Below are 26800 nucleotides of genomic sequence, written 5' to 3'. Positions count from 1 at the left end.
ACAAAGTTACCTCGTTTTTTTGTTGGGTTTTTTTGTTTGTTTGTTCGGAGGTTTGGTTTTTTGGGTTTGGTTTTTGGGGGGGGTGGTTTGGGTTGGGTTTTTTGGTGGTTTTGTTGGGGAGAGAGAGTGGGATGGGATTTTGCATTTCACACAGCTCAAGAGCTTCCCTTAGGGGACGTCAGAGCCCGGGGGTCACTGACTTCTGTCTAGGATATACCTTTAGGTTTTGCTGGGAAACGCCTGTGCTTACTTCAGAATGAAAAACAACTCCCGTCATTCCTAGAACAGTTTTCCCTTTTCCAAACAGAAAATTGTTTTCAAACTTAAACGAATGAGGAGATGGCAAAGGGAAAGAAGATCATATCATTGACTTTCACTGGATTACCTCCTGATGACAATTCATCCTCCAGTTCACAGGTTAGAGATACAACGTGTCAAAGCTCTTTGTAGATTATTCTATTCCAAAGGAAAGGCATTTAAAGCAAATATGCTGAAACCCTGCAAGCTAAAAATCTGATTGCGACACGATGAAAGCGTGTACCGAAGCAACATCCACAAATGTTTTAATACATTTAAAAGACAAGCACAGTAGAACATCTCTTGAAACTCATCAAATTAATTCTGTTCATAAACAAAGTACACACTGAAATAGGATGAGAAATGAAAAAAGAAGGGGGAATAGTGAAGAAAAATTGTTTAATAAAATTAAACAAAAAAGCATATGCTGACACATTCATAAACAGGCATGTACCATTTGGGTTATGAAAACGACATGCGCACTTTCTTTCAACTGCATCTCGTTGGGGCTGAAAAGCAGGATTTATAAAACTTACCAGGGATTTCTAGACTTTCCACAAGCCAGCCAAGAAAGTAGCTCTGCCTGCACTGCTGGACAGCCCAAAATCCAGGGGGCACCAACTGAGCATAGAATCATAAAATCAAAGAACCACTAAGTTGGGAAAGGCTTCTTGGATCACCGAGTCCAACCATTCCTATCTGCCGCTAAACCATGTCCCTGAGCATCTCGTCTACCCATCTGTTAAACACTTTGAGGGATGGGGAGTCATCCACCTCCCTGGAGGTATGTCCAGGTCCCCTCTACAGCGCACAGTTGGCCAAGTCCAACCCCTTCGACACCAGTAGATTCACTGCTTACACACTGCACAAATATAATGTTTTTTCTTCCTCAGGAAACTCCAGAAGAAATTGCCCAAAGGCATAACTTTTACAAATAAAATCTAATAAACTCACATAATAATCAGACTGATGTGTGGCTAAAGACCTAAGCGCTAGAGTGTTCTACATTTGTAGCTCTCTTCCCTGAAGATAAAAGCAGCCGGGCAAAGGGCTTTTCAGCAGTTACTGCACGACACAGCTTTGGCCAAACCAATCCTACAGGTTCAAAACTCATCTGACACAGACCTGGCTGTGCAGTACTGCGGGACACTAAGAAAATTCAAAGGTTAAGACTGACAATTAATGACGTAATGCTTGCTTTGTTTTCACTCTCACTGTTTTCCCTCTTCAAAAATATGTATCTACAAAAAAAAAACCCTCGTTCTTCAGTGATAACATACGAAAGAGCTAAGAACGAGGTCTAACCAAGTGCTCTTCAATAAGTTACGTTCCCGTGAAGATACATGCAACTCTCTTCTGCTCTTCTGCCAAAATCTGCTGGAAGAATTACATACTTGCATTAACAGAATCATTCCTTTGCGGCACTCCTTCAAAGAAGCTGTGCCAGATAAACGTACCGGATTTAAATAGTTCTAGTAGCAATCGACAATATTCCCATTAACAAGACAAGCAAAAAAATGAACTTTCAATCAGAAAAAATAAGTGACAGCAGCTAGCTGTTGGCCTTCGTATACATGATTGCCACCAAAAGCCGTGCCTACCCACGAGATTCCATCAGCCCAGACACTCCTGGTACATTCAATGCCTGTTGATGACACCTACAAGCCACACCCATCCTTCCAATTACTCCTGGCTTCATCATTCCCTTTTCCCTCTAGGCCTGCAGACAGTCCTTTATCTTGTTTCCTAACAGACATAACAAGGCCTTTGATGTTCTCATCACTTCTCTTTAACTTCCATTATAGTCAGCATTTTCATTGAGACTGAAATTAGAGCTTAATGTGCCTAGTTAAAAAGACTTAAGTAAGTTCATGAAAATGTATCAAGTGACATAATATATATGTTTTTTAAATGCAAATACCCAACACAACTCATTAGATTCGGCTTTTTTTTTTTTTTTTTTTAGCCAAGACCACAAGGTTCCTTTCAGAATCACAGCTGAAACACAAAGCAAATCGCAGAAGTCCTGAAAATACCCATCCTAATGAGGGAGCAAGACATTTTAAATATACGCCTCCTGAGTGCTGAACTGGTTGTATTTATTTTATGTGAGGCTGGTGCTGTACACTCCTCTATGACTTACGCTGTGACGGCAGCAGGAGAAACAGGGCAATATATAATTATAGGAGGGATGATTAGAAGCGGTGGCTCAGGAGGTTGGCAACAAAGCTGGCAAGGAGGATATGCCCAAAGTATAGCATTGCCTTTCTGATTCCCAGGTTCACACCTAAGTAATAACATAGAAGTTTCAGAGGTAGGACTTAAAAACTTCATGTTTCCAATACATCTGAGGAATGAAAGCGGAAGCACTCAATCAGCCAATGGAAGTTGCCAAAGCCTACTAACCTATGGATAAAATGTTTCTTGGAACATGGTTACAGTACCATACTAACAGAGGATCCTGTCTTTATATTAGATACTGAGAGCTAAACCCGCTCCCACAAGGGACATTTTGCTCACTTCATAAGAATTTAAAATCACAAAGGTTTGTTAAAACTTCTAATCATCTTAGACTACGGTAAGTTGTGAGTCTTCCATGAGTTCACGTCTGAGGGCATACAGAAAGTATTATAAAAGCTGTGTGGTTTGGTAAGAGCAGTTAATCTGCGTTTTCATGAGACGAATACCATTCTTCCCCTGCCCTGTCCCACTCCTCTCTTGAAAAGAGAAAGCAATTTTTTCCCCCTTTTCTCAATTAAAAATGTATTAAAGTCCTAACAAGTTTCCATTCGAGGACTCTGCAGTTCCAAGTGCCCCCTCAGGTACCCACACACCGCAGCCTTCTCCACAGTCACCCCAGGTTTCGGCTTTTTTTCCTTGAGTGTCAGCTGTTCTTATTCCACAGCTACTTCCAGGTTTTTAAGATGCCTGCAACTCATTTTCAGGTTAGCAGCAGACAAGTGGCTTCTGCTTCATCTGTGAGAATATTTTGTCTACTTTCAATTCCAATTTTCCTCGGACAAAGCCTAGTGCAGAGAAGATGCCATCCAAATGGCAGCGTAAGAGCAGCAGGACCCTCTCATTACTCTGAAGTTCATGAAACCTAGTAATCCATGAGGAAAGAAGCTGTGAGGACTGAATGGAGAGAACAGAAAGGCAGGGAGCAGCAAGATCAGCACCAGGAAGAGCTGCTTTAGTTCTTCTGGGGGGGCAGGAGAGGGTGAAGAAGAGCACACGCTAGATTTTAGCTATAAGCATCGCAGATGAATTTCTAAATTGCCATGAAAAAAAAAGTATTAATTTATTTGCAAACAGATGAAATCTCAAAGCAAAGGACAGTTAGTTTGGGGACTGCCTGACAGCTCCATCATAATAGCTCATTATTTTCATGCTTTCATAGCCTAAGGACGCCGGGCACATTAACAACAAATAAACTTCGGAGGATAATTAAAATGTAAAAAGAGTTGCTTACTTAAATGAATACAAGAGTGAAAGTAAAGGAATGGTTTCCAACATCTCATACTGGTATGTAACAAAAATCAATGAAAACAGATAAAAAAAACCCTGGGAGTTGTTTTATATTTAGGCACCTCCCAACCTTTTCTTCTACTTGCTAGTGTGCCTTTCTGGCTGGCTGAACTAGTTACTCAAAGCACCTGACAGTTTCAGCTGACTCAAGGAACACATTTAAGCTTTATCTGTGCTGCAGAGTTATTTGCATCAACTCAGAGTCTGTTCTTTTGACAGTTGTCTCATTTAATTGAGTAAAAAAAGCTGTCAGTCTAAAGAAACTGAGCCCAAGGTAAACTCACTTTGAACTAACCATCTGCCAGAGCATCTCTCAGGACGGCCAATACTTAAGGATACGCTGAATCCAGTTCTCTGGATCCCTAATTAGATCATTCCTGAATTAAACTGTCAATAGCCCTAAAAATTCAACATGCACCTTGCAACTACAGAGACAAATCTCTTTTTCCCTAAAGATAGGCATGAGGGAAGCCCACAAAATGTCTTTGATAACAGTGCAGTAGAACAAAAGCATTTTCACGACAGATTAAATCCATACAGCAAGCCTCCAAAATATCAATTTCTATGGAATGATGATCCAAATACAGGTTTCTGTTTTGCATCACAGTAAAAACTAAAAAGCAGAAGAGGAGAAAGCAAATAATATTGCCCTGGGGAAGACTTTATTTCAGTTCCCATCAGTACCGTGGGTCAGACCTGGTCAGGTATTTACTAGCTGGAGCGCACACACAGGACTGGAGGTCCACCACCACCTTTCTAGCTGCAGCACTGAAAGAATTAAATGTCTTTTACATTACTAAACCAGTGAATTGCGAACCAGATTTAACGCTAATGTTACTGAGCTTCCATCGTAAATGCAGCCTGATGCGTACAGAGCAAGGAGCCTGGCACTATTAAAATAAGATTTCACAGCAGTCTGATGCTCATTATCAGTTACAAACTCCAGTGGCATTTTTTTCTGCAGAGGAATCATTTTTAAATTCACTCCTCTATATGGATTCTCTAGTGTCTAATAATAAGTACTTTCCTTTAATTGCATGCAATTAAGCCTCTTCTGTATGCCTATTCTCACCAAACTTGTGGATATGTCACTATCTTTGAGACATCTGTCCTTCTGTCAAACATGACCAAAACTGATGGATTAAAAGAAGCGGTGGTAGGGGAAACGTATCTAAAACTGAAATACTCATGAAAGAACGAGAATGAAAGGGAATATGAAGATGACAACCTTGAACATAACGGAGTAAGAAAGGAAAAGGAATGAAAACATCCCAAGATTAATTTACTAACAAGAAACAAACGCAACTCGGAATCCTGTCAGTTTTCATACTGTTAACCAGTCTGCCACTTCAAACCTTGCACCCTTTTTCAACCTCTCCATTTTCACATACCAGCAGGTGAAGCAACACAGCACTGAAATACAATTAGTACAGAGACTCTCAAAAGCTACTCAGGTCTAGGAGTGCTTCTCTAAAAAGTCTAGACAGACCATTTCAGGGGCTGTAGCTGAGAGCTGGAGAGTTCAAGATTAATTCAGCACTCTCAGCAGACACAAATTAGCCCTATTTGTCTTCATTTGATGTTAAAGTTGTTAGTGTCCAATTCTGCCCTGCAATCAGTAATATGTGACCAAAAAGGCAAAGTAGTAGAGCAGCTACTTCCGTGCAATTCCATTTACAACAGAAGGTGGGCAGGCAGGAAAACCAAAAACTTAATGTACAATGCTCCTCTTCGGGCTTTTTCACTGTCTCACTTTCATCCCTAGCATCCTAGCTTATCTAAGAAAACTATTTGTCAGCTAGCTGAATTCTCAAGTCAATGAAAATTAATTCCACATTTGTAGTTTATTCAGCATAGTCTCAACCCTTTGAAATACGCGGGGAATTAATCCATTCAAAGAGGTCTGTTGTTCAAAGCTACCCCTTCTCTCATTTTTTTTTTTTGAGGAAGGATTCAAGAAAATACAACAGCCTGGGTTTTACAACATGCATTTTGTACCTGGTCATGACCTGCTAATCATCAAAGTCTATTGATCCATGAATGTTTCTGGAGTAAATTCATTGATTCTTCAGAGAGTCAGAAAGAAGCAGCTAAAATGAGGATGTCTGGGGGAAATCTGTGTAAATATACAGTGAAATTTCAAAATTACTGTAAAAAAAAAAGAGAGATTTTCAGCCATTAAGATGTACTAAAACAATTTCATGGATTCTTGGTTTTGTGGTTGAGGCTTTTCGGTTTGCGTTTGGTTGGGTTTAAAAAAAAAAAGGGCAAAAATACAATATAGTGGCACAAGAGGCCAAATTCTACCCTCAGCTATGCAGTGTAGACTCTGACAGCAGCTTCCTAAGTGCACATGAAAGCATATTTAGGCCCTAGAGTCAGCCATAAAAATTTAAATGATATTGCATATGTAGAGCTGGAAGTGTCTTTCCACTTCATTCATTCCGAACTATTTCCCAATCGGTGGCAGACATAAATTACTTCAAGATTAAGAACATTCTATAGTGCTGGAATAAAAGGAATTTGAAAAGGCCTCAGTTTGTAGCAATAATTGCATTAGATTTGAAGCAGACTAACTGCAGTGGGCCACCTGTTCTCAACATATATTTTGGACTGTATTTTTTTTTCTCAGAGTGAATTACGAGTATGACTCTTCTGATTGCTGCACTAAGCCTGTGAAGAATGCAACAGTCCTAAGAAAGGAAAGGAAGGACTCTTCCTGCATTACCAAGTACACAGGGCTGCAGCTCAGTTAACTCATGTTCAGCTTCACTGGGTTGACAGCCATGCTCAGCACTTAGAAAATTATGCCATTTAGATACACAAAGATCCAATCCTCAGCGTCACAGCAATTAATTTTTTAAATCTCAGCTAGAAGGAAAACATCGACAGAGATCATTTGGTCTTAATATTATCTTTGCCCTAGAAGTTGTAAGTATAAGTGGGGGAAATACACCCTAAATGAACTTACCCAGCTCTAATTCTTACCTGTAAACCACGCTGGTGAGATGGATTCCTTTCCAACTCCTAGCTTTAAACACCCGCGGTGTCAATACGTGAATCTGCTGTACCCTAATACACTGTGATTTGCTGTACAGAGTTTTTACAGCTTAAAGGAGAGAAACAGGTACACTCAGGCTGATTCCCAGACTTAATTTGAACACCAGTCCTCAGAAGAGCTACCCTCTGACATTCCCTAAAAATTCCCACTTCTTTATGTTGAAAATAACGGGCATTTTGAAGAACAAACTTCAGAAATACACATCTACAGTGCAAATGTCTATATATTGTTAGATGAAGCCTAAACGAGATGACTACTCCACATTCCGTAATTTGGATGAGTAAGAGGTATCAATATTGCATACCTGAAGACAAGTAGCACTAGAATACCCTATGGTAGCTATCACTGTGGAAAGTGAAAGACAATAATGCTTCTTATCAGCTTTGGAGACTTGCCTCTCTCCTTCTAATGCTTTTCAGACAACTGAGAAAGGGAAACCAGATGGAAATAGATAATGCAGACTTTACTCGCCTTTTTGCAAGGAAAATGGCTGAGGCTTCACAGCCGCTACAGAATAAGCGAGGATCGGAACAGCTGTAAAGCTACATTTTGTGAACAAACCAGGTAAGCGTTTCCCACCACGGCGCTTCACGTTGTTGGACTTGCAACACAAAATAATGCAGTTGAGAGTCAGCATGAAAATGATTTCATCATGGCTCAGATTAACTACTATGAACATTAAATACTTGAAGCAATCTCAAAACCTGTAGAGTACATCACTCACTCATCTCGTTTCATCAGAAGCCTCTCAGGACAGGTTTCTCCCATCTTTTACTCTTCCCTAGTCTGTATAATGCATTTTCTAAATTTGCTTATGAATGAGCTATCGCACAATCAATATTTTCATACCGCTTTCCTCAGCCCAAATAGCATTTTCCACTTGCTCTTCTGGATTTATGCTTCCAGAGACAAGATCTACTTGGGATCCCACTGGGATTTTTCCACATTTCTGCCAGAACTCTTTAGCATCATTGGCACACGCATAACCTCCACATAAGGATTAAGGGGAAATCTGATGCAGGCATCAGAACATACCCTCTCTTACTTGTCATGTCTAAGTCGAAGAGCACTAATCACTCTTGGAGAAAGTAGCTTGTGTTAGAAACTGGCAGCCTTATCTGCTATAGAAGATGCAAGTTCCTCAGGATTCTGCACATTAGCCTGTCTGGGGAAGAAACAAAGCCTACATTCAATTTTTATTTTTCAAGTTATTGCTATTACCATATTATTTAAAGCAAGTAATAAGTAATAAAGCAAGAAATGGCCAAAGCATTCCCCCTTCAAAAATTCCTTTTATGTACATTACAATGCCAGAGTTTTGGTCGTGTAGCATATCAATGATAATAGCAGCCACGCTGTTCTTTCAGCAACTAATTTTAGGAGTATTGTTCTTTTTGCCTGTAGGAGCCCACAAATTTGATTCTGCTTGTTTGGCAAGACTGTTATTTGCGTTGCGTGACTGTTTCATACCACACAATACTGATCCCATACCCAGCTTCACAGAGTCGAAGGCAAGCAAGAAAACTGTCACTACTTTAACAAACTCTAAATAAATTGATTTAAAAGTGAAGGGTTACACAGGAAACATAAGAGAGCCATTTAAGCCTCTGCATATGTTTACTGTTGCTTCCAGTGAGCCGAGGGCATCCACGTAGACTACACGTGTGGGGCTCCATGGTCTGCTCTCACCTAAGGTAAGCAATTAAGTTTCAGAGTATTTCCCTAAAAACATTCCCTTCCCTCAGGCCTAGCCTTACAAAGAGAAGAAAACAAAACAAAAGCAACTGTAATCAGCCTCAAGGCAAAAAAAACCAACCACCAACTCTGGTCATGGTACCACTTAAGGTATGGCTGGGCTAGCAAGTCCCTTTATCAAAGCACTCGTCGTAACAGGGGTTCTTTTCCCAGTGAATGCTAGATATTGCTTCTTCAATACTCAGAATTGGTTGTGACTACTGCCAGCCCATAATCTTAGCATGTTTTCAGCAATCAGCTAAAGTTCCTTGTCAAATCTGTACACAAAAAATGTCGTCACAAAGACTGGAGCTTAACTTTGTCTAGCCAGAAGGAAGGTTTTAAGGACAGTGATGAGCGAAGCAAGATTTCATTATGCTATCACGAAGGTTACTCACCCTGAAAAACACTTGGCTATAAATGAGGAATAAGATATATAAGGAATAAATAAGTGAGAAATACCTATGGGCAAGAGGCTGAGAAGGCTGGAGCACGAACAGCACAGAGGAGAAAAAGCAAAACTGGGAATCAAAGTTACTCCACCACAAGGCACCAATGAACCACAAATTATTAATTCACAGTGGAGGGAGACCTCAATTCCATCCCACTTGCAACACACAAAGCATACAAGCCAGTAAAATAATAATCTACTGCAACATTATTTGTATCAGTGCGATTGTCAGTACTTATCTTACTAAGACAAAAATCAACACTTCCTCCAACTCTTCCCCAGCTGTTTATCTTTCAGAAGCAGTACTTCACTGCATCAATTCAGCAATTTATGAGCATACCTGCATCTGCTCTGGCTGCTCACCACATCAATTTTCTGAAACAAAATCATCTCCTTGTTTCCATTAATTGGTCATTACAACATGTTGATCCCAGCAGTTCGTCATTTGTTATAATTTTGCCAATTAAAAAAAAAAACCAGCCTGGAAGATGATCTCCGCTAATGGGACACCACATCTTCCGCATGTGCTGTTATCTAACACCTTCTATCAGAATTGCTTGATAAAGCTTCTTGTTAAATGCTTTGAATGAAACCTTCACAATTCAGGATGTTTTACTGGTTGGTTAATTACACCATAATTCTATCTTGGCACCTCCGTCTTCCTAACTGGCACTCGAGCTCAAATTTAGAAAAATCTTACTGATGTCGTTTATAAAGCAGCTTACATTCAACGGGGTCAGAGTTTGAAAACAACACAGACCCACAGAGCGAGAATTTTCACAAGCTTTCACTGGAAGCAAATACAGCACGTGTACGCTATCAATTAAGCAGATGCTATTTTGTTTTTTCTGAAGATGCACCTTTCCTCTAGGAACAGAAATATTTCACTTAAATTTTAATATCCAGCAGCTCCCACTGTCTTCATGTTGGAAAAAGAGCTCTTTAGAAACCTGCTTAGCTTGGAAATAAAAGCTTAAACAAGCTTGCTCGTTTGAATAAATATAAGGGTATTTTTAGAAATAATTCTTGAGTTAGAGAAGTGACTCCCATGCCCACTTGGGTGTGATAAATGCTAAGATTAAAATCTCTTCTGCTCCCTTCTACCACACAGAAAAGAATGAAAGAAATCAATGATGTTTCACTGCAGATTTAACACATAATATCTTGGTAACACTTGCATTCGCAAGATTCAAACAGAAAGAGCAGCAGAAGCTTCCCTAGTCTCTTGGGAAACTGTACAATCTACTGCAAAAGGACAACATGTATATATTGAGAAGGTCAGGAAACAAAATTTCAGGAGAGATTTCTACTCCTAAAATGGCAATTTTCATTCCGGACATCAGTGATCTCAGGAAATATGCAAAAACGAGAGAATCAACAGAAACCCACACCATTTTCAAATAGCTGAATATAAAAAGGGTCTTCAATACAACTGACAAAGTCATGATGAATCAGGTAGCTGAAAATCAATTGACTTAACAGTGATGGGAATTAACAGAGCCCCACTAGACTATTACCGGGATTTGAGTGACACCTCGGTGCAAGGTCTTCATACTAAGGCTAATTTTTTTCGTTACAATTTGGGTTGGTTTCTGGAAGAAAAGCTCTAATTCAAACCCACTGATGAATCTGATCTGTGTTAGAAATACACGTTGCACCACACAGTGCAATATTCAGTGATGTTAATTGCCACTTTGGGTTCTAATACAAGAGAAGTCCATTGCCTACTTTATGGTTGAGATTCCCTTTCTTCTCCAGCTTCTAAAGGGTGCACAAACCTCCTCCCAAGGCAGACAGCTCGCATTATCGCTGTTCTGAATTTGTTTGTCTAAGCTAAGTTCAAAGCCAGGAAGGAGGCAGCAGCACCTGTATGGCTTTGTTTTGGTTTAATATTTTTAACAGTCCTCTTATACTCAGAGGGAAGATTTCTAGCTTGGTTCTCTCAGAAGAATCTCAGCATTAGATCTCTAATAATGAATTAATCTGCAAGCAAATCTGTCCCTCTTCTTTTGTTAGAGGATACTTTCTCTCTTCTCAGTGAAAGTGTAAAGATGTTGTTGTAGCCAGAATACGCTATTCCAAAGGTATTGACAACAACATACTTCCCAATTTTTCCCAATATAAGAAAAAATACATGAGGGGCCAATCATTTCGTCTTTGTTTGCCTCTTCTCTGTACCGTTTCTGAATGTTATTCATTATTTCTTTGGTCAGAATACTTTAACTGGTTGTAGTAAAACTCCCTTTTACTCTGAAGTCTGTCAAACAGGTTTCTCCAGTGCTCCCTGAACGTGTACGAACCAAAAATCAGGTGTCAGGCTTGTTTCTCTGCCCAAAACCAATGACAGTGACGATCTCGCTTTTGCTGTGAAATTCACTTTAATACAAATTTTAACTACCAACCAGCCTTCCTTACCAATTTAACAATTACCTGCCTCGGCAAGCTACTGTTAATAAAAAGCTGAAAGGATGCCTAACAATATTTCCGATATCTCCAGTTCCTGCAAGTGCCTTTGGATAAAGCTTGCCCTTAATCCTTCTCTGCAATGCAACCGCCTATTAGCAACCTAAAGTTACATAACATTTTATGTTTCAATTCCTTTCACATCCTCCATCCGAAACTCCAAATTAAACAGTCTTTGATGGCTGATATCATCAGCTGACGCTGAGTGAACACTTGCATTTTAAGCTCAGAACCTGCAGTAGTGTTTGATGTGGCCATTGAACCGGAGTCCTCCCAAGGGCCTTTCATCTCCGCGCGCTGTCAAGCCCCAAGATACCTGCTCACCAAGACCTGCTCCTCGCTATAACACGGCAAAGTCACCGAGTGGCTGTGGACACCTCACACGCACTACGGCTGAATGTGGGCAAGGCAGGCGTGGAAAAGCTAGAGGTATTTCTCCCTGTGTCCAAAGGAGATGGTTCTAGAGAAACAGCATTTTAAAGCCCAATAATGCTTTCAAATTTTGAAGTACAGATTTGATCAGGTAGACTTAACCACACCAAACACTGCTACTAAGGAATTCAGTTTGTGTTTGTTGCTTTTATGTTCTCCTGCAAAAGTTTTCCCCCGATAGCTCAAAGGCCACAGTAAGAAGAGACAACGAACTGAATCAGCTTCTTGCAGTGGTAAAAAATAGTGTGAATATTTGAGAACCCAGTCCCACTCCTGACCACTGTAACTCTGTGGACATCTGCATCCAGACAAAGAAATGTGATGATACTCAAGAAAGTACATCACGGGGGCTAAAACATCCTCCCAGTTTCACCATGTGAAGTTTTAAATACATTTCAAGGAATGGACACCTCCTCATGTGCAATATTGATGAGCAAATTTCCTTAGCGATAGAAAGCAAATTTATAACCACATCTGTGACACTGAAAAGAATTTATTTTACTTCCAAACTGTCCTTAAGGAAAATGTGAAGAGGCTATTTATTATGGCAATGCCTTGAATTATGTGTTTTTACATTGCATTAGAAACCTCGACACAGTGCCAGAAGCCTACCTAGTTCTGCAAAACTGAATGAAGGCCATATTACCATTAACTGCACATTAGAAGACAAATTACAAATAAGACTGTAACCTCTAAAAGGAGGCATGTAGACTGCTTAGTCCTTAATTAAGGCTGGTGGAAGTCATACAGAACAGCTTCATGACATGATTTAAATCTGAAGTATGTTTTCTAAATTACCTTAAAGTTATTAAAAATGTCGAATGCCTTAATTTTAAGATAGCTTAATTATTCCCTATATGTTCTTGGTTTATGCCTACAGCTTTTTCTCAATAATGTCCAGCAGTTACGGGACTCTGCCAAAAACAAAACACATTGGAGAAATATTGAGAAGAAATGCAAATCAAAAGCAATGTGATTAGAGGAAAAGCATTACATTAGAAAAAAAGTAATGCAGAATATTTACTTTTCTGGAGAAATATCACATAAAAATGTCAGCATTACACTACAAAACTTCAACTGCTTACATTTACGCTCAAATGTGGTTGCAATAATCAGACACTAAATGAGATAGGCAAAACCCAAATTTCTGTGTGTTCGCCTGGTTAAAATATGTTGAAAAAATACAACAGGCAAGATGTTATATCAAAAGAAGGAATAATTCCCTACTACCATCGCCATTTATCAATTTCTTTTAAAGTTTTAATACATAACGTACTGCAAAATCTTCTTGTAGAACACCCCAGAACTGTAGCGCACAGTTTGCAGGGGGATCTGAAGGGTTTCATGTAAATTAAACCACGTAACTGCCACCTGGTAAGGGCTCTCCAGAGAGCCCGACTATCTCCTCAAGACCATTAAGCAGTGTCTGTGCAGCAGAGCCACTGCTAACACAGCTGGGACAAAACCAACACTGCCCCAGCCGTCGCTCCCTCCAGGAGGACAAGCCAGAGCTTCACAGACGATGATTTTTAAGGAAAAGGAAAAAAAAAAAATGATGTTGGCATCGCTAGACTCTTCCCTAGAACACACGAGAAAGGGATAAACGCTCCCTTCTGCTGGCAGAGCTGCATCCACGCACTAGTTTAGGCAGTGCCAGAGTGTGGGTTTTTCATTTCCTGTGCCAGCCAAACACACAGGTATCCAGGGACACGTGGCTGCACAGAGCTAGTCTTACCAAAGGGCACCTCAAGCAGATGCTGGAAAATAAGAAGGAAAATGTTTAGGCACAGCTGCTGCCTCCTCCTCCGACACCGACAGAGGGAAAAGCGCCAAAGTTCTGCCCATCTCCTTCTCTGTAAGAAGGAAAAGCCTGAAAATTCAAACCTTGAAGCAGCTTCTGCAGCACTTCAATGGCCAGGTGATGCTAACTTAACTCCACAGACAGGGAATTAACAGGCCAACTCCTGCATGTCCTGTCTTTTTCTGTCCTTATGATTTGAAACGCAATGCCTCGGCCCAAACCTTCGTATCGTGTAGTCCAGAAGCACCTCCATGAATTCTCAACCCTGAGCATGATCTGAAGAGGCCCCGAGGAGCGACATTACTGATGCACCAATACACTATCCCGTTTCTTATTTCCATGAAGGTAAATAAGAGAAATGAGAAAGCTGCACAAATGGGAACCAGAGACCAGAAAAAGTACAATGCTGACTCTGACATCATACCATTACGCTGTCCCTTCCCAAATACCTATTATTACAATAGCATGTGATGTTTTAATTAAGCTGTTGCTGAAACACAGTTCAGATGCTCTTTATCTTAAGCACGTGTCATGTCTGCATTAATTTCACTATAGCTTTAGACTTTTTAGGTGACAAAAACTGCACAGGTGAAAGAGTGGTTATCATAGAAAGTGTCCTGGAACATTACAACAATAAGATTAGAGTAAATCGGCGGAAATAAAATACTGCTGTAACTAAAACATATTCTGGTCATAAGGGAGGAGGGACTGATACACAAGACAGGAATTCAAGAGACAGCGTAACATGAACCCTGAATTCCACATGTTCCTCTGCAAAGCCATCACCTGACTACTCTTTAAAGCAGTTTCTCTTACAAACAAAAGTAGTTGGCAGTAGACTCCAATATGATGTTTAGTGCTTTTCAGAATAGCCCAAAATTGCCCCAGGACTGTCTACCAGAAACTAAACGCAGCCATTTAGTCACTGACAAGGTTTTGAAGAAGGAACTGCACAGCTGCCTAGGAAGTTAATCTCAAAAGACAACAACAACAAAAGGTATCTCAGTAGAAACGACCAATCCCAAAATCTTCCCCTTGATTTAAGGCACCAGGGAAAACAACATAAACCTTTCCAAGGGAAGCATGGAACCCTTTAGGTTACAGAATGCAATTGCTTCATAAAGCCTCCTCACAGCATCCCACTGTCAGATCACTATTTTTTTCTACCCTTTTAAAAAAAAAAAAAAATATTTGCACTGTTCCTGGACCATAAAAACAGGCTTTCATTTTAATCTGCTTAACACACTGTGGGAAAGGGCTTCTAATTTCACAGCACTGAGATAAGACAAATAATTCATATAACACATTAGCACAACATCTATGGCGAAAGCATTTAGTCAGAGCTCACTGGAAACAATAGGGTGCTGGAGCAAATCTGTGAGAGGCAAATATTCCAGACCCCACCATGCACTAAAACACATTGTATTACATTCCGCAGTAAAGACAAGATCACAGAATATTAATATACAAATGGTTCAGAGGCAATAAGGCAGTAAATCTGGCTCCCCTCAAGAGACACCATAACTTCTCCCAGTACTCAGTCCTTTTCTAATTTATTTTTTTCAGGCCATCATCCAAATCAGTCATCTTTCCTTTGTGCCCCTTCATTACACTTCTTCCTTAAATGCCACATCTTTCTTTTACTGTTTGTTACTCAAAGCTACCCTACTCCCTCCTTGGCTTCATTTACTTCCTTTCTGGGTTTGTTTTTACATTTTCTATTGCTGCCTTTCCAGAGCCGAGTTTGCTTCCAGCCTGCATTCTGCTGTGTGCAGAGAAGAGCAAAGCAACAAAATATTTTCAGTATATTGGCAAGAGTCCCCACCTCGCCACTTGTGATCATTTGCTCTCAAATCCCTAAAGACATTCTGCTTTGAACCTCTGCTGCGAGAAAGAAAAGAAAGCATACGTGGAAGAAATTCAGAGGAGACCTGCCAATTATAGAGATCTGTGACAAGCCATTTCTGCAGCCTCTAAACTGGGCTGAAAACAACAGGAAGGTGGACTGGGGAACACCAGTCAGCCATTTCAGCACACGGCGAGACCAGGGAAGCCCAACACGGGGGCGAAACACAGCCTGCTAAATGGAAGCTCGTGCCCACCTGCAAACCCAGCTGCTCTGTTGATGCTGCTCCATCCAAACCCCTCTGCCCTCATCCCCTCCAAGGTGAATGTTGTAGGGGGGAGCGTTCCTTGAAGAACTGAAACCAAAGATTTGAGTGACAGAACTCCTTGAGCCCGCTTCTAAGAGGTGCGAGCACTGCTGTGGAAAGTTGATAACTAGCTAGAATTTTTGAAGGATTTTTCACAAAAAAAAATTAAAATATTTTCCCTTGTTCTTTTGTAAAATCTTGGATATTATGCTCCTGGTCATACTAAATCATCGCTGGGACTCTGATGACCTGGCATGGTAACTTCAGTGAGATATCGTGGCCAAAAAAAATTAAAAACTGCAACTTTTCATGAACTAGATCCAGGAATGTCTAAAAAGAGGTGACGTGCTATAGTGTACTTCACCCAGAAAACAAAAAGGGAAGAGAATTCAGTTATAATCAAACACTGTTAGAGGCAGCCAAGAAAGCATAAACAAATTTTGACAACCAGCCAAAGTCTAGACAGATAAATACCAATAAGTCAGCTCACCTCAACAGGCAGCTTTCCAGATCTCCTGTGGGTAAGTCCCTAAAATTTGTTCCCCTTTCTTCCTTCTCCTCTCTTCTTCTCTCCATCAGGAAACAGAAAAGACTTTCTGATTGTTTTAAGAATAGAGCTAGGATGTCAGCAGTTAAAAAAAGAAAACTTTTAGTAATCTTAGCAAACACGCTCCATCTACAGCAGCAGAGAAGTGCAACTCAGGTTCTGCACATCAGGAAATTCTTGCCCATCTCCTCCCAGCTGTCAAGCGAGCACACTTGTTCTCCTCCGGCAACCCCGCCACAGCGTGGTCCTGCAAGCAGGGTAACAATACATCTGCCGAAGTGAGGACAACTGCTCACCCAGCCCTACCTACCCTGAAAACGACAGCTAATTGATCTTTTTTCCAAAGTCATCTTCATTGGTATTAGGATTCCATATTTTTCTTAACCAATTTCACAGTGCAGTTCTTGGTTAGTAGCAGTCCTCCCTCGATAGTTGCTACACACACACACCCCCCTCCAGCTCTGTACAGTGAAGCAGCACCAGCGACATCAACAGAATCGTTCACAACGCTTAGTATTAAACACACACATAAACTGTCACAGGATCAAGTCTTCTGCCAGCAGAGCAGAACTCTTGGAACAGCCAAGGGTAGCCAAGCATTAGCTTTCATGCCGCTAATATATGACTAACCTTAAACGCATCTTGTGGATTCACGTTCATGAAAATGAGATTACTTCCATTTTTAAAAATACGACTGATTTTAGCAGGAAATAATACAGCATTACAAACGCCAAGAGTGCCGACTGTCAATGAAATCTGCGGAAAGGACTTACCGGTTCGTTTTTTCAAGACTCTCAGAGTGTAAAGACTGGATGGCTATCAATAGATGGGCAAAACTGCTTAGAGACTGGAAGTACTCCACCATTACATATTTCTTTATCCATTATATCTCCAAAGCATCAACCCTGGGAAGAGTTGCTTATGGGCTTCTGCTAACAGACTTCTTCACGTACATCACAGAAACACTATGACTCTATGTCAGATGTTAATAGTACAAAGTGTATTTCACTTCAGTTTTTAGAAGGCCTCTCTAACAGGAAGACCCTTCCTAACTTCTGTAATGACAACACAAATGACTAACAAAACTTCTCTTGAAGATAACACAAATTAATTATGATGCAGAGAGAGGTTTGTGATATGCCCTAGTTTCCTTTGAGACTGGTTTAATTTTATTTTATTTTTTTAACATAGAGAGGATTCAGAAGATGCTTTATGCTGACAGACTTTTCCTTCAAGTATTATCAAAAGCTGTATTTTAGCCTATCTTATAAAATTTCAAGACTTTTTTTCAAAGGAATAGCTTAAACTTTACCTTTCTGCCCTCAGTTAACAGATGTAATGTTGCACAGCCCTCTAACTGATTTACATCCAGCATAGACTTCGGCAAAAGCATCTAAGAGTTCATAGAAACTGAGGGGTTTTTTCCACCTCTACCTTTGAAGAGAAACTATGAGGGGAAGTCCTACTTTAAAGTATTCTCACACTTCCATGACAGGAAGAAAATAAAGCCTATAATCTGTATTTCACAAGCCCTGGCCTTGGTTTTATCCCTGACTGTATCTAACGGACCTTGCTTCAGTGCCAAAACAGTCAAGCCAAGCTCTACTAACGCATAATTTAAGTCTTCCCCGTCGTGTCTACATTTTTGCATATATGTGTATTTCAGAAGTGTATGGCATACACTTCTACATAACTATGGAAAAAAATTCCACTCTCATATGTGAGGAATTGGCAATGCTGTTGGATGCAGGCTTGATAGCAGTGATGCCAAATGGTCTATCTCTGGGTTTTGAGGTTTTTTTTTGGTTTTTTTTGTTTTGTATTCTTCCAGTCATATTTTCAAAGCCAGCTACAGCCTTCTTTGTCATATATTCACCATTTTCCACGAAATCCACCTCTTTGGATGAGCACAACCTTTTTAGAGATTTTTATGTAAGAAAAAAAAAGGGGGGGGGGGGCCTCTCTGTTCATCTGCCTTCTGGGAGTTCAGTAGTCTTCATTTCCATCGCTTCTGTATATTAAACACTTTCAATCCATTTGAACAGTCGCAGAACTAAAGCACACAGACATATTGTCAATTAATGCAGTAAATATCCCACAGTCTGTAGAAAATGAAACATTTAAAAAGAACAGCAGCACCACAGTTTTTCACTCCGTGATCGCTACACCTGCCTCATTAATCTCATGTACCCATGTGAGGTAAATACATAGTACAACTACAAACTAAAAATCAATAAAACCTTTAAAAAGGTTTAATTTGATTCCACGAGGGTGGTTATCATAATCCAGCTCCGCTTTCTCACATTCTGCCAGCAATTTCTCTCAGCTCAGTTTCAACTGCTAACTTTGTTCTCCATCTCGCTATCTATCGTGCTGTTATAATGCCAGCTCAAATGCTGTTTGTAACAGCACAGCAATTTCTCAGAAGTTGCCAGCTTCATAGTGTGTTCCTTCAGAAGTGCATGGAAATTATTAGATTAAATTACAAATGAAAGACTCTGCAGTTGGTCATGATTACTGGAGCATTTATGTACATGCAGTTGATCATGAATTTTAACTTTTGTTCCCTCACCTCCTTTACAGATCTTCTGTTTATATTCTGTTTTGTTAGATTACACGAGAAGTGAGGTAGAAGACAACTGGAAAAGACCTATATGTTTTCCCTATAGATCCCAATGTCCTCAAAAGTCAAGACTGTGACACCCACACTTCCCCATTCCCTACCGGGCTCAGCGTCAACAGATTCCCTTACAACCACTTCTAATTCTCTGTTAATAAGAGCACGTTTCACATACAGCAGTGCGACTCTATTTAAAGAAGGCAACTGTGCAAGAATCTGCTTTAAAAAGCAAGACCTGCAACATCCCAGTTATCCTCCCTGGTTTGTTAGATTTCACATACCAGCATGGGACCGAACAATTAATACACCCAGAAATACCTGAAGAAAACATTGATCACGCTGCAACCAATGATCACAATGGGGTAAGCAGCAGGACCTTCGATTATCTCACTGCTGGGGGTATCATTTTCAGGAAGGTATTTCAAACCAATTTCTGGACCATACATTGCCACTGAAAATATCTAGCAATTTTCTACAGGAATAGAGCTGTTTGACCCATTTCCAATGCAGATAATTATATTATCTGTACCTAAAATCCCTCTGAGTGTTTCAATCAGGTATGGTATTCTTCACTTTCTGTTCTGATCTGCTTAGCATGGCTGAGCACCATTAAACAGCTGTCAGATTCCGCACGAGAAGTGGCTGGATTTCAGTAATAAGCAAAATGGTTCCCGATAGTGTTTAAAACACCTGGGGATCCTTCCAAATGAACAGTGCAATGAGGCTAAACTATAAGATTAAACTGCTGTAAAATAAGCCCCACAATTTCTCCGTAAAAGTACACACCCTAATACATTTAGTCTCTCAAGAGCTCAGCTGTTCCCGAGAACGAAACATACCTAGATGAGACGTCAGATAAAAGTATGAAGAATAATTCACAACCTTTATGCTCAAGAAATTAGACAATTAACTCCCCGTGACATACAGCCCAAGCTATTCTCATGTTTCTATCAGCACAGCCCATCTACAACAGATACGCTGAAGTGCTAAACCATGAGTCAGAGAACAGAGCTCAGTATGTTAGTTCAGCTATCACAGAATACAGTATCAGCCTCTTCTTCATTTTCAGCCCGAGGATATTTTATAACAAACATTTAAAGCAGCAAGCAAACTAACTGATCGTGAACACAATTAGGTAGATGTTTGAAGACGCCTTCCAATCGTAAGAACAGCAAAGCTGTAGAAAAGCCTCCTACCAGAACACTGGGGCCAAAAAAAGCTAACAACCCTTAAAATGAAGTTTGAGCTGTTTATGACACAAATTGCGTAAAATGGATCTTGTGATTTAGACTCTATCTGTGCAGAGAAGGAGGCAAGAATTTTTTTGCCAGCTCTGGGTACACATAATCTTAAAACTAAGAGCTCTGTAAATGACATTTCCGGAAGTGATTATCAGGGCCACAAAGACTGCTTAGCAATAGGCGAAACATAAGATACTTGAAAAAGGAATGAAAGAAAGAGAAAACCAGATAGCAGAAATCTGCATATGAAGCACGGAGGCTTCCATGCACCCAGAAGTTTCTCCAACTTCTGTAGGAAATTCTCTTCTACCAAAGCCACAGAAATTCCAAACACTACTCCCGAGCAAACTCGGGCCCAGACGCAAGTGCAGCGTGGCAGAGAAAAAACTCAGCTCCGGTGGAGAAGCAGCCACGGCTTTCCCCCCGACATCCCACCCCAAGGCACTGGGATGACAGCAGTCTCCGGCGGCACAGGTGCTTCCCGCTCTACGGCCTGGGATGGACAGACAGCTGAGGAGGCGGCAATCGCCTGGCAGCGCACAAGCGGAAGGGCCCAAGTCGAGTGTATTGCTCTGTTTTGAGAGCTCTGGGCCTGGCATTCCCCTGCCTTCCACAACCCGGAGACACCAGCTACTGCTGCCTCTGATTACACACACCTTGCTTCGCGTTTAGCGACAAGAAAGCACCGAGTTTAGAGGCGAGGAACCACAATCATCAAGCTGCAGAGAGTCCAAGGTTGCCAGTGCATCTACATACACCTCTAATTCTATTTTCTTTAAAGTATTTCTTTTTTTACACCTGTTCCTACAACTGTGCATCACTGAAAACAACCCTCCTTAGAACATTTCAGCAGAGAATGGATCACCAGGTCATGAATTAATTTCAAGCATGATACGGATATCACAATAATTTAAAACTAGGTTGGGTTTTCCGCCCTCTTTTTCACTGGGACAGCTCTCAGACTAAATCCACTGTAATCAAGTCATTCCAGATTTTCCCCAGCATACATTTTTTGTATCTTAGAAAACAAACACTGGAAAGAAAGAAAAGAAAAAAAAAATCAGACAACCTCCCAAAGCTGAAATTGCCCTTTCCATTCAAACACAGCACTATACCCCAAACTGAAATTGTCACACAGCTCGTTAATCTCCATCACAAAATGTGTTCTTTATTTAGTAGAATTACAGCATTTGGTTGAATGATAACAGTATTTACATACTGGTTTATGAGCTCCTGAGATGTTTCTCAAGCAAATAAAATAAGAGAATAGGTTACGGTTTACTGAAATAAGAGAACTGCATTGTTCATAAGAGAACAACACACTGCTGCTGTTATTGCTGCTATGCTACAAACATTTAAATCAACGTTTTCCTTTAAAGGATTCACAATACATATCATTTACCAAAATAGGACTAAATCGGTGGTGCATAGAGAACAGCCCTCGATGATGACAAAGGCAACCCAAAGAACCTACAGAAAACATCCAAACTTATAAAATTCAACGAGTCCTCCTGAAAACAACACACAAAATTTTGTACCGCAGCTATGCTCCATGGATTAGTGTAAATCCAGAAACAGAGAGAATCTAGCAATAAAGGATTTCTTAAAGAAAAGAACACCATGAACATGCAGATGTCACCACGAATGATGTAACATCCCTACTTGTGGAGCATCACTGGAAGTAAAACACAGAAAGCAAGCCCCCCCCCCCCAGTCTACCAGCAGAAAAAGAATCAGGCCTAATAAATATCAACATAATAAACTCCAAAGGCTTCTGGAAAAGAACAAATACTCTCAGCAAATCACCAGTGAGAAAATAAGAATGTGTACCTACATAGTTGCAGCTTTATATAATTTTTGTATTTAATAATAAATACAAAGCATCAAAAAATATTTACACACAGCGTCTTCCAGTGATGTAAGAGGAGCCTTTAAATTTTTTTCGGCAAGATATTCCCTCAGTTGACGTACCACCAAGACCAACAGCTCAGCTCAAAAAAAAACCAGAGCATTTTTAATCAGGTTAAAAAGCTTCTTGTATACCTTTTCATTTTTATTGAGACAGTAGTTCTCTATTAAAATATAGATCATTCAGTTATTACTATTTCTAACTGGAGTAGAAGGACATTAAGCCTGAGACTGCTGCACGGGGAGAACCTCGTGGATGTCCAAGCCTGCAAAGTGAAATGAATGGCACGTAACAGTCATGGTGCAGGGCCAGAGCTGGTGAGGGAAGCATTCCTTCTACTAACCATGGCAAACCACAAACCTTCGCTGCAGAACACACACAGACTGAAATTCAACCTGCTGGACAGTGACTGCTCTTCGGAAAATCTTAACAATTACTGTCAACAGTAAAAATATCCTTTTGGAGGAAAACCAGGCTTTTTATCCATTTCCTGCTTTTTGCATGTTTGGTGTCCATTTTCTAAATATCAGTTTTAATATCAGACTGCAGCTAATTTTGCAAAACATGCAAATCTGCATGCATGCTCTCATATACTGAATAAATCGGGTAACAATTCTCTATATGACAGGTGCTTTTGATAGCTCCTAAATTTATGTTTTGAGTTAAGCATTCTACACAGCAACACAAAAGGCATAACCACAGCAAAATAAAAATCAAGTTACATAAGGATCTGGTGCTCCAAACATGTATGTATTTCAAGGAATAGGGTATTTTGAAATGCTAGCATTATAACAGCTAAAGCTCCGCTCAAGAAATTTATTCCACAGCAAACTTTCCCCACTTCTTCATCGACAGCTTTTTCTTCATTTTTGTTTTCTCCGTTCCGTACGTAAACTGGGTATTATAAACCCTGAAGTATCAAAGCAGCTTTGCGGTAGACGCAGTTATGCAAATAAAAGCTATGAAATAAATATTTCTAGTGTTCTAAGAGGTTTGCCAACTCAAAAAGTGAGGATTTTTACAGTTAGAGGTGTGCGTGCAGATGTACAGGTATCTAAGTATCTGTTTATCCGTATCGCCTGACGGTGCCGGTCTGTCAGCTCCCACCAGACTGCAGAACCCTGACCCAAACAGGTAAATTCTTGAACTCGAGACAGAGCCAAACACACGAGCTCATACGGTAGCTGTTCTAAAAATAATTTCACCTACACTGGTCACACATTAAGGTCGCACTGCTGCCACACGAAATAAAGGACCGTATGGAAAAAAAAAAAAGGGCAAGAAATCAAACTCTATTTCAATAGCTTTTTCTAACAAGACAAGCTACAAGTCTATCGGGACCCCTAACTCCTAATCCATCAAGTCCTGATTTCAAGGAGGCCAAAGTGTCAACACGGCCCTGTTCTCCTGCCCAGTTCTGTATCTTCGGGCTTTAACTCTTCGAAAGGCACAACCAGCCGGCGCGGAGCCTGTAGGTCAATTTATTTCCCATACGCTAATTTATGCGACATTAGCCGAGAACGCCAGCTCCAATTCTCTTGCTGTTTGCACTCTAGGAGTAGACTTGTATTTTCGGCCAACTCCATGACATCATCCACAAAAACCCAAACATTATGGGTTTTTTTCCCAAGCCCCTGCCGCTCTCCTCTCTCCCCCCCGCCCCGGCCTGGCAGGAGCCCCGCCGCCAGCGCCCGTCACCGTGGCTATTGTGCGGCGAGGGATGCTCCTCCATCACTGACCTTCCCTCTCCCGTCCCCGTTACATAAGGCGGTGCGGGAGCCGTCTCCGAGCCCCTCTCCGCCCCCGGTTAATCCCGGGGGGGTGGGACATGTGGGTCACCAGGTTAGCAGCACCACAGCCTCTACAATCGGGAGGAAAACAAACCCTCCCCACCGCAGCCTCTCGCTTTTTTTTTTTTCCCTTTTCCCCAGACCTCACCACCCCTCTTTTTTTCCTTCTCTTTTCCGTGTCCGTGCGGGAGCGACAGCCGCGCGTTACATAATTAACGGGACCCCAAAGTTGTGTGTGTGTCCCCCCACCCGCAGCCCGTGGGAACCTGGGGGGGGGGGTTGTGTAACACCAGCCAACTACGGCCGCTCCTCAAAACATCCAGAAAAAAACACTCCCCCGACCGAAATTAAGGCAATTTTCTCCAGTGTTTCTGATTAACCTCGTTACATAAGGCGCTTGTGCATTCCAAATCCACTCTCGCAAGCTCTAAATATACCCGGCGCGGCTCCCTGCCCGCCCGAGCGCTCCCGCATCGCCTCCCATTCGGCGCGTAGCCGGGTGGCAGCTCGATGGCTTTTTTACTGTACGCGGATTCCCCGAGTGGGAAGCTGCCTGGGAAAGAAGGAGGGGGGGGGACGGGGGTGTGGCCAAAAGGGGAAAAATACTGTAAAACACAAGCCAACACATCATCAGCCATGTTCCAACCTAGAGCCCGAACCCCTCTGTCCGGCACCGCCGAGGGGCTCCCCGCGCCCTCCCCCGCCCGGTATCCCTTCCATCAGCCGTGTGCGTTCTTATATCGCCTTATTTAATTCATTATCTTTTTTTTTTCTTTTTTTTCCTCCCCGCCGCCGAGTGATTATTTTTTTTTTACCGAGCGAAGCCTCCCTGGCGCGCTCCCCCTCTCGTAAGGCTTCGTGTATTATTTACAAGTAATTAAAGCGGCAGCCTCCTCCCCTCTCGCTCGTCTCGGCAAACTCCGGCGGTGTTTGAAGCCCGGCGCCCCGATCCCACCGCCGGGAATCGCCCCCGAGCCCTCCCCGACAGCCACAGACAGAAAACGGGGGGAGCTCCCGCGACCCTTCGCAGCGTTTAATCCGGAGCAGGAGAGCGAAGGGAGAACCTCCGCGAAGTTGCGCACCTTCAAGAAGCGGCAGCAGCTGCGGGATGAGCCGCTCCGGGAGGAAAACCCGTCTTTGAAGACGCACTTAAATGAATTAAGGGGGAAACGGCGCGAGAGAGGGAATAATTCCCCCGCAAAGCGCAACCCTCCCGCTCCAGCGCGGCTCCCCCATTCACGGGCAGAGAAGCTGTCAAAAGGAGACAGACGAGGGGGAGAGGGGAAGCGAGGGGGGAGGAAGGACACTGCAGCTTTAAAAGTTTGTTCCCTCGAATCGCAACACTCCGCTGTTGCTTGATATATGTATAAAATTATGTAATTTCAGGCGCGCGGTGCCCATCCGGGCGGCGCGGGGAGCGAGGGGCAGCCGAGCGCCTCGCCGCGCTTCCATCGCCTCCGTCCCTCCTCCCGCAGCAATTAGAAGAAGCTATAAAAGTTTGCGAGGCTTTGCCGGGGGTGGGAGCGCGGCTGCGAGCGGCTCGGGCGCCTCCCGCCATCCAGCCGGGGGGGATTAAACCGCTGCTCCCCCCCTCCTCCCTCCCTTGCCCCCCTCTCTTCCCTTCCCACTCCCCGGTCCCACTCCCCCCGTGCCTCCCTACCTCTGGCGCTGCTGGAGTAGCTCTGCCTGCGCACGGCAGCCGGAGCATCGCTTTTGCGGGCGGGTTCCAGGCTGAGCGCCGCGTCCCTGGCGCCGGCGGCCGCCTCGGAGCCGCTGCTGCCCGGCTCGGGGGCTGCGGGATCGGGGGCTGCCGGAGCCGACTCCATGTTTTTCCCAACGTAGATCGCTTGGAGATGGCGAGCTCCTACACTCCCTCTATCTTCTGTTTCCAGCGCAACTCTATGGTAGGGAAGCAGAAAGGGAGAGAGCGAGCGCGATCCAGATGGGATGTGAGCTTGCCTGGCTGTGACCACAGGCAGCGCTAGCGAGAGCTGCGATTCATCCCCCCCCGCCCCCGCACCCCCCGCACCGCCGCCCTCCGGCACCCGCCGGGCCGACCGGCCTCCCTCCGCCCGGGACCCTCCGGCAGCGGCCACCGGCACCGCCGGGCCCGGCCCGAGCCGCCCCCGGGATGCTGCGGGAGGCGGAGGCAGCGCCGGGAGACCACGCGGCGGGGTTGGCTGCCCCTCTCCCGGGAGACCTCACCTGGAGGGCTGTGTCCGGCTCCGGGATCCTCAGCGTAAGGAGAGGGAGCTGATGGAACGGGTCCAGAGGAGGCTACAAGGATGATCCGAGGGCTGGAGCACCTCCCGGACGAGTTGGGGTTGTTCAGCCTGGAGAAGAGAAGGCTCCCAGGAGACCTTAGAGCGACCTTCCAGCACCTGAAGGGGCTACAGGAAAGCTGGAGAGGGGCTGTGCACAAAGGCCTGGAGTGACAACACTATGGGCAATGGGTGTAAACTGGAGAGGGGCAGATTTAGACTGGACATGAGGAGGAATTTCTTCACCGTGAGAGTGGTGAGGCAGTGGAACAGGTTGCCCAGGGAAGCTGTGGCTGCCCCATCCCTGGAGGTGTTCCAGGCCAGGTTGGATGGGCCTTGGACAGCCTGAGCCAGTGGGAGGTGTCCCTGCCCATCGCAGGGGGTGGGACTGGATGATCTTAAGGTCCCTTCCAACCCAAACTATTCTATGATTCTACATTTAGCAGCTACACAACATTTCAGACAAGTCCTCTCTTTCAATGAAGTATGCTTTGGCCTAAGACAAAAGGTAG

The 26800-nt window shown here is 42.7% G+C and overlaps 1 protein-coding gene across 2 annotated transcripts in view; it reads right to left on the bottom strand.

Moving 5' to 3' along the window:
• The window catches only part of RORA (RAR related orphan receptor A), a 355196-nt gene extending 328884 nt beyond the window's left edge, over nt 1–26312 (bottom strand). The window contains exons 1-2 of one of the 2 annotated variants that reach the window (XM_054077367.1): nt 26233–26312; nt 25688–25926 (exon numbers count right to left, since the gene is read on the bottom strand). In XM_054077367.1, the coding sequence (XP_053933342.1) occupies nt 25688–25853 (166 nt within the window). In that variant the 5' untranslated portion in view covers nt 25854–25926; nt 26233–26312. The remainder of the gene's footprint in view (nt 1–25687; nt 25927–26232) is intronic. The other variant, XM_054077365.1, reaches the window with a different exon arrangement.
• Nucleotides 26313–26800: the final 488 nt, after the last annotated feature.

This window comes from Cuculus canorus, chromosome 12 (assembly GCF_017976375.1).
Source record: "Cuculus canorus isolate bCucCan1 chromosome 12, bCucCan1.pri, whole genome shotgun sequence".
In the NCBI taxonomy this organism is placed as follows: Eukaryota; Metazoa; Chordata; class Aves; order Cuculiformes; family Cuculidae; genus Cuculus; species Cuculus canorus.
This window is presented reverse-complemented; position numbering and strand designations above follow the sequence as displayed.